Source organism: Photinus pyralis, unplaced genomic scaffold (genome assembly GCF_008802855.1).
Source record: "Photinus pyralis isolate 1611_PpyrPB1 unplaced genomic scaffold, Ppyr1.3 Ppyr1.4_LG1, whole genome shotgun sequence".
Taxonomy (NCBI): Eukaryota; Metazoa; Arthropoda; class Insecta; order Coleoptera; family Lampyridae; genus Photinus; species Photinus pyralis.
In genome coordinates, this window is record NW_022170249.1 from 50903832 (window position 1) to 50911923 (window position 8092).

At 36.7% G+C, this 8092-nt stretch overlaps 1 protein-coding gene across 2 annotated transcripts; it reads right to left on the reverse strand.

The window, feature by feature from the left end:
* Window positions 1-174: 174 nt before the first annotated feature.
* Window positions 175-2568, reverse strand: LOC116160020. Of its 2 annotated transcripts, XR_004143116.1 has the most exons (4): window positions 1930-2568; window positions 785-1089; window positions 551-731; window positions 175-496 (listed from the first exon to the last, which is right to left on the reverse strand). XR_004143116.1 is itself a non-coding variant. In XM_031473133.1 (3 exons), the coding sequence occupies exons 1-3, from the start codon at window positions 897-899 to the stop codon at window positions 448-450; spliced, it is 345 nt and encodes a 114-aa protein (XP_031328993.1). In that variant the 5' UTR covers window positions 900-1326; the 3' UTR covers window positions 175-447. The 2 variants fall into 2 exon arrangements, 1 of the variants encoding a protein (XP_031328993.1); XM_031473133.1 differs by lacking the exon at window positions 1930-2568 and having other exon boundaries at window positions 785-1326.
* Window positions 2569-8092: the final 5524 nt, after the last annotated feature.

Below are 8092 nucleotides of genomic sequence, written 5' to 3' on the forward strand. Positions count from 1 at the left end.
TTGGGTAATATTTATACAATTAGAGAAGAAAGTGAAATTGTGCAACTCGAGTTCAAAGTTTGACACATGAGCGTAGCGAGTGTGTCAATTGAAGGAGATGTGAAAAACACTTTATTCAGTTTAACATATAAGTTTTTCTGAAACTAGAATCAAAATTGAAAAATTATCGTATGCAATACTGCCCTGCTAAGCAAAACCCCCGTATAGTCATTTATTATATAAATTTAGCTAAGCCCTATCCAATTTAGGAATTGGGATTTTTTCTCTTCATGGGCCATTGTAGCATCTAAAATAAATGGAGGAACTCGGCATTTTCTTCCATTTCCGATATTATTTGTAATAATTTCAGGAGCCACACATTCCTTATAAAACTGGCGTAACTTCTCCTGCCACAGTTTTTCATCCCTACTGATTCTTTTAATTTTTTAACATTGTCGCTAACATATATTATAAAGTAACAGACAGATCTTTTGCAAATGTGTAACTGTCCTTGGATCTGAAAAAGAAATTAGAATGGTTAAGAATCACTTTTGATTAGTTACTACATTACCTGGTAGTAATATGGATGTGATTTCTTAAAACTAGGGCGCCATTGTTATCTTTTTTTAAGCAAGTGTACTTTTTTTTATTTTTCATTTCGTCTACTACCTCCACCATAGGTGCGACGTTCAGCTTTGATGCAGAAAACAAGGATTTGACTTCAATTAATGCATTTTCTTCATTAATTAACCCTAAAGGGAATATAAATAAATTACACCATTTTATTACAACGATAAAATTTTACCATCAGGAGAGGCCCCTAAAAATTCTGTTTCCTCATCAATCCATAAACCGGAAGACTGTACGGTTAAGCCAGTTTTCTTTTCAAATAAATTTATTGCCACTCTTTCTTTTGCCATCCCATATTCGGTGGCATCCGTAAAGTTGTTTGTTATTCAGGCATCGACCTACCATGTTGTGACAGGGTGTATGTGGTAACCGATTCATTATTGCTCCATATAGAGAAGCTGTTAACATGTGCGCTCTCTCATTTTCAAAGGTAGGGTTGCCAAACTGACCCTTTGAAACCCACTCAATTTGTTGCGTTTGCTATCATTAGTATAACAGAAGAGCGTAAATAGTGGAAATAGTGAGAATGATATTTATTTTGTGCTTGTTTCATTGCATAGCCCCGAGACAGTTGATAGCAAATTTTGCCCAAAAATAGCGGATGATTGCTGTCTTAGAGAGTCTGATTGCGGTACTTTTTATATCTAGTGACTTAAACGCACTAAAGTTTAGGCGCCCTCTATGGGGAATCGGTAGGTGTTACCATTATAATTACAATCGAATCTGTTAACTGAAATTTCATGAAAAATGTCGATTTTTAGCGACTTTAGCGCCGCGCTTGGCAAAATCTGGCAACTTCTTTAAAGGTCCCTCTTAACCGTAAGGGTAGATAAAGTGAAACAAATGATTGTGCATTCTAATGATATCTGTCATTCTTATTTGAAATGCACGATATAAAATGACGTTCAGAACATATGACAATTCTGTTTCTATGGAAACGATCGCGACGGCAGAACCTAAGCTTGCTATTTTTGATGTCTGTAAATTACATTCAGAACTGTCAGAAGCTTTACAATGATTTATATGGCTTCTGCTATAAAATAAAGTTTTGTATTATACACGACGATAAAGGGAAACTAACCATCTCGTGAAAGTTAATTCACTCAATGGTTAAAATATCCCTTTATCGTCTTGTATAATAAATAACTATTACTAAGGGCAGACTTAGGTTATAGATGGTTATTATGATTTTTAAAGCCACATGTTTGAAGAAAAAAACGAGCTGTTCCAATTGTTTCCAAGTGAATAGAATTTCGCTTACGTATAAAGAACAGTTTACACGCATTACGCTATTTATACTAGTTAGTGAGAATGCCATACTTTGTCATAATTTCCTTTTTTTATGCCCATGAGATTATTTCATTCCAATACGGCTAATCGAGCGGATCACTTTTTCGCTGGTTTTAATATTTTCGTGCTTGCCTAGTTATCTACAATAGTATCGTGCAAGTAGGTTTAAGATGTCTAGCTCGGTCCTCCTAAAAAAATATGTAGTAGTGAACAAATAGTACATAAACAGTAGAAAACTCTCTTATTAATTTCGCATCTTAATTTTGGTCCTCGACCTTCGGCTAAAAAATAACTTCACTAGGGTTCGCCATTCAAAAAACGTGTGCAATGTTTGTCAATTACATTTACCCTAACAATACATCGCCATTGCTTCTTATTTTCAGAACACTCCGTATAGTATATTATTGCCCGGAACTAATGAAGACACTTATCGTTAATCATGGTCCTTTCAATACTCCACGAGACGAAAAGCAAAGTAGTATTAGAGACTTTATTTTTATTGACTTACGGTACGACACTACCGCTAGTCCATTAATTCTATTTCGAGTTTCCAAATCTGGATGCGAGCAATATATGCTACACTCTAAAAGTATAAACCGGCGAAGAAAGAGAACATTTTGGAAATTTAATAGGTGGAGATAAAACGTATATCGTCAGTTTACGCATAAATGAACGTGCATTAACTAACTTAGCACATTTTAAAATTCCTTCACATTCCATCCAAATGTGATATTTTAACTTTAAATGGGAAATTAATTTATCTTGAACGTGTTAGAATTTAGTGTATGCCAGAGATAGGTGGGGTACCTGCAAAATAATTTATTACTTCATTTTCGGTACACGGGTTTCGACTCAATTTACAGTATTAATTAATAGTGTGCAACTATTTATCAATTAATTAGTTCGACGCAGTACAGACAAAAGTTTTTGTGTAGCTATCTAAATTATGAATGAGTTTATTTATTAGCTTCCCTCTGCTCTTGTGCAGCGTGACCTGAATATTAAAAGAAACTGCCATGAAATATTTCAGGCTGAAAAATTGTATTTTTTGATTCTCATGGCACTTTTCGCATGCAGCTTTATGGTACTTAATCTAAAAGAAACACAAAGATAGACATCGGAATAATAAATGTTTGCGAGCTATTTTCTAAGATCTATTCTCCTTATAAAAATTCTATGTATGCATTAATAAATTCCAAGCAAATAGTTATGAATTTAATTTAGTTTCACATAATACCCTATAACGATTCCTAAATCGGTTATAAAGGAAAATTACGTAGCACAATGTAATAAAACTTTTCACGAGCGATGTCGTGGTAGACAGACATTAATTATCGATTTTTTGCGTAATTTTCCCATTCGTAAGGTTATTGAAGTATAGAACCTTGGGCTTTCCGTCGCTTTTGAATTGATAGCGGAAAGGTTGCGATAGAAAATTATGAAGCAATTTTGTGGGTGCCATAATCATTAGTCTTTCGAAGCGCGATTTCTTGCGCATGTTCAAAGCAGTTTGTAACCACACGATGTTTTACAACGTCACCACTCGCTATTCCAGAAATTTGCTACTTCGTGGATTGTTAAAAGATAATGGACCTCGAGTATTACACTTTGCATAGAATTTACGTGGTTCCGAATTGTATATCAACATTATAACATAATAGAACTCTGGTTCCTAGATGCTGCCTTCTCATTGTGTTGATGAATAACGGCATTCACATAGAATAAAATCAGTTACAACACATAATTTCTCCCGTATGAAATAGTTGTACGAGATTTAGTCAATTTTCAATGAGGAAGGAGCCGCCCAGGGAATGAGTTCGGAATTTATCTCGACGACTTTTAGCACGGGCTTTTCTCTAGGGAGTAAAATATTTCAGGAGCAGAGAAAAGAATAGAAAAATGTGTCGTCGGAAGAAAAAGCGATGTGTACAATGTAAGAAAAGCTGAATGATAAATGTTAAAGGGGGATTGCAGACGTATTGTAATGAAGACGAGAGGACGAGGGAATTCATATCAGTCAACTTAATAAATGCACGTGCTTTTTTTGGAAATAGACGCGGATTTTAGAAAACTCTTAATTCCGTACTTTAACTACACTCGTTTCTGTCGTATGGGAAATACAGCTATTAAATGTGGGCGATTTCCAATATTTTCGCCAAAAAAATACTGAATAAAAAACGAAAACTATGAAAAGTTGTCACAATTAAAAAATTACGATGGACCAAAAATAATACTACAATGTCACTCGTCGACAGATCGACCTGGCCTAATATGGTCAGAGTTCTTAATACTTGTCAGGAAACAAAATTAGGAAAGCGAAGGAAAAGCTTAAAATTTTATATCCACATGTTTCAGTGTCGGCGATGCACGCAGCTAAAAGTCAGAGAGATTAATAAGTAAACAGTTCTTTTAGTTTCTAAAGTGAAACTTTGTAAATTTACTTTTTTCAAACGTTTTGAACTCCACGGTCACATCTCCCATTTTATAGATCGAACAGTGTAAATAAATTTACTGTTTAAATTGCGGCATTTTTGTTGCTTTAAATAAATAGATGTCTCTTGAATGATTTGCCGCAAATATTTGAGCAGAGATCTTTGCAATTTTGTTCATCTATGCAAATTAGTTTTTCATAATAAAAAATTGACAATCAAATTCGCGTACACAGCGATTTTGATGGCTCACGATCATCAAGTGAGCATTCGTTTCTTGGACAATGAGTTAATACGTTTGGGCGCCTACTCAATCAAATTCAGAGCATAAATACTATTTTGATATATTTTTGACAAAATTTACGTTGTCATATAATATACCAAATTAGATACTACGAGGGGCGGTTTTATATTTCAGGACTGGGCATGAAAACAAAAGACTAGACTAATCCAGTATAAAAATATTCATTTCGTTTTTTAGTAAAATGACCCCAGATATTTTAAACATCTAATTATTTTCATTGATTTGTTGGCTCGAATAGATTTTTTTTTAATTCATCACAGACTAGAACCACTAACTAAATTGTTATTGATAAAAAGAAAAATAAAGGAGTTTTTCCAAAAATGACTTGAAGGAACACGTATGTAAATGTCATCGATAACTGCACACTTCACACACGACCCTCACCTATTCAGCTGGTTACATTGCCCATATCACCTTTGAATATATCACCTTTATTCCTAATATAGATAAATCCATTGTTACTCCACGTATTTCGATTAGAGAACATTTCTTCTTCATCGTTCACCAGCAGCGCCCTCAACTCCGTAAGATCCTTAGTTATAACACTCTTGGTACCTTTGAGTAGCGACGAAAATTAAGTCTTTAGTTTGGCGACATACGAATTTTATTATGATAGGACGTGGTTTGTTAGGATTCTTTGTAGGTAGTCGATGACCTCAATCAATGGCATTAGGTCCAATATCTACGTGTAGCTTAGCCTTGATAAGATCGATTACAACTGGTCCGACATCTTCACCTTTACCCTCTTTAAGGACCAAGAATCCTCAAATTGGAGCGCCGGGAATATTGTTCGAGCTCGTCAATCCCTGCATAGTAGTGGTTTTTGTTTTATATGAAAACGGTGGTCACTTAAGAAATTTAAGATGGCACCGATCATGCAAATATTAACTAATATTAGTCAAATAATGATACTAACTAAATACATGTAGAAAGGCACAACTCGTAGAAATACTTGAAGAAAAAGTCACACCATTACAGTCGTTCCATAAGCTGATGGTATTATCATAGATGGATCAATGCTAGTGAATACGTTACACGGAGAAACACTTGAAGTACATTTCATGAATATGCCAAAGATGTCATACTTCCTGCAGTGGTATGTTTCACTAATAAACACACAAGAATTGACATTGTAATTTTGAAAGTTAACGTCCATAGCAAAAATAGGGTAGTGTGTAATTAACGGTAATTAAGGTACAAAACCGATTAATTAACTGACATTGTGTTTGATGTGTACAAACAAACCAGTTTAAAGGCCGAAAGTAGATCTAAGAGGGGCAAAGGAATTAGGAGACGAGTATCAGGAGATAACATGGTCTCAATAAACTGGGGAAATTTCCTCAGGAATTCGACAAAATAAACAAGGGCTCTATCACAGCAGACAACATAGCAACGATGGTAAACATGCCTTCAACCATTAATATCCCAAAGGAAGACAACGTACTTAGCAACACAGACATCAGTCGATAAGTTGACTCCATGGGGAGGCTGCAAGATACTTTTAATCAATACAAATGATACCGATATTGTTATCACTGCTATAATTATCACAATTTCTGTATTTGTGAGATGTTGGGCGTGAGACTATATGGGTTGCCTTTGGTACAGGTAAAAAGATACCAGTGCATGACATTCCTAGCGCCATAGGGCCAGAGAAAGACATGGGACTACCCTCCTTCCATGCTTTTACAGGATGTGATGTTGTAGGTTCATTCCATGGCAAAATCGAGAAGTCCGCCTGGAGAATTTGGGATGTCTTTGATAATATATCTGGTATTTTTGCAAAGATCAGTTTCCTACAAAACTTGAAGACAAAAACTTGGAGATTCTGAAGAGATTTATGGTCATAATATATAACAGAACATTTACAATAGTCTGTGTCAATGATGCCAGATTAAAACTGTTCCACCCACCAAGGGTGCTCTATTGTTATACGTAGAACGCTCGGCATTCCGCGTCTGTAGCCATCCGCGTTGTTATAAATATTGCGTAGTATTTTTTTGGAAACGAGCTTTCAATGAGATTAATTTATTTTAACCGCGTCAGCCAGTAATTTATGGTATGAACGAATGGCGTACCGCATTTGTTAACCTGGAAAACAATGCAGTCTTTTTAAAAGTGTCGTAACTTTTATATTAGCAACTTTTTAACAGTAACAGTCTGTTATATTGTCTTGATTGAGCTTTGCAGATTTTGCAGCTTGAGGTCCATAAAGGTTTGTTGTAAAATTTATTGTCAGTTTGCTTTTTGCCTTCAGAAAGCACAGTTGTATTTGCTTCCATTTTAAAATTCTTGTTTCGTGCAAGTTTTGTGCTGTAAATGTAACAAAAGGTAATGTACTTAGTTGTAATTATAATTACTCCCCTTATTGTAAACGATGTTGCCTTCAGCTGCAGTTAACCCTTGAATGTGCTTGTTTCACTTTAAATGCTATTCCTATTTTATTTGTATTAGGATTGGCCATTTGTTAATTTCATTGGATGTTTACTGATTTCAATGGATTAACGACTTCAATTTTCTGTGTATGAATTAGCCTTTTTTTGAAGGTAACTGATTATTTTCACCCATGCAGAGGTAAATGCCGAACTTACTGAATTATTTAGCGGCATTCACCTCAAAATACAGCTGTAGTCTAAGAGTTACCGTATCCAGGACCTTAGATACATTCTTGATTCTAGGAGGTTCGACTAATTTAACTATGACTCTCTTTGGCGATTCTGAACGGTAACGCGAGGAAATTGAACCAGAGAACTTACGTGAAAGTCCTCCTATCGTAGTGGTGCACACGATTAGGTTGGCACGAGTCATAGTTCCGAGCAGCTACCTCCACATGGTTCCCGCCGGTAACCTTTCTCCTTGTGTGGAAGGGCTACGTGCTGCGCAAGGTCTTACGTCCTAGGCAAAAGGACATAACGAAAGAGAAAGCGTGACAAGCAAATTTGTCCCAAAGTACTAACGGCCAGTCGGAAACTACTGGTCCCGTCACGTGCTTGCCGTCACTGCTAGTATGAGTGTTACGTGTGAATGCGGGAAGACCTTCGAGACCCGAGCCGGACAAGTGCAGCATGTTCGCCGAGGCTATTGCCATGGCCCCGCCGCATTGCTCGATCTGTCGTGTCCCGTATGTCAGAGGGAGTTCGGGTACGCGTCAGTACTTTAGACGTGCTCACGTGACCAGTCCAGATGGACGGATGTAGAGCTCACGATTATGGTTCGGGAGGAAGCTAACTTTACTGGACGCTTTATTAACGTCCACCTAGCTCAGCTCTTGTTTGGTCGACTTATGGACGACGTTCGTGCCACGGTCGCGGATTTCCGGACGAGGGAAAGGCCCATAGAAGAGGTCGGAAACGGCCAAGTTGTCTCGGAGTGGCAACTGAGTGCGGAAACTTCACCGTCTCCGCACAAGGGAACTCCGTCACCGACAAGTAGAGGTTTAAGGAATGAGCCGGCGGTTAGG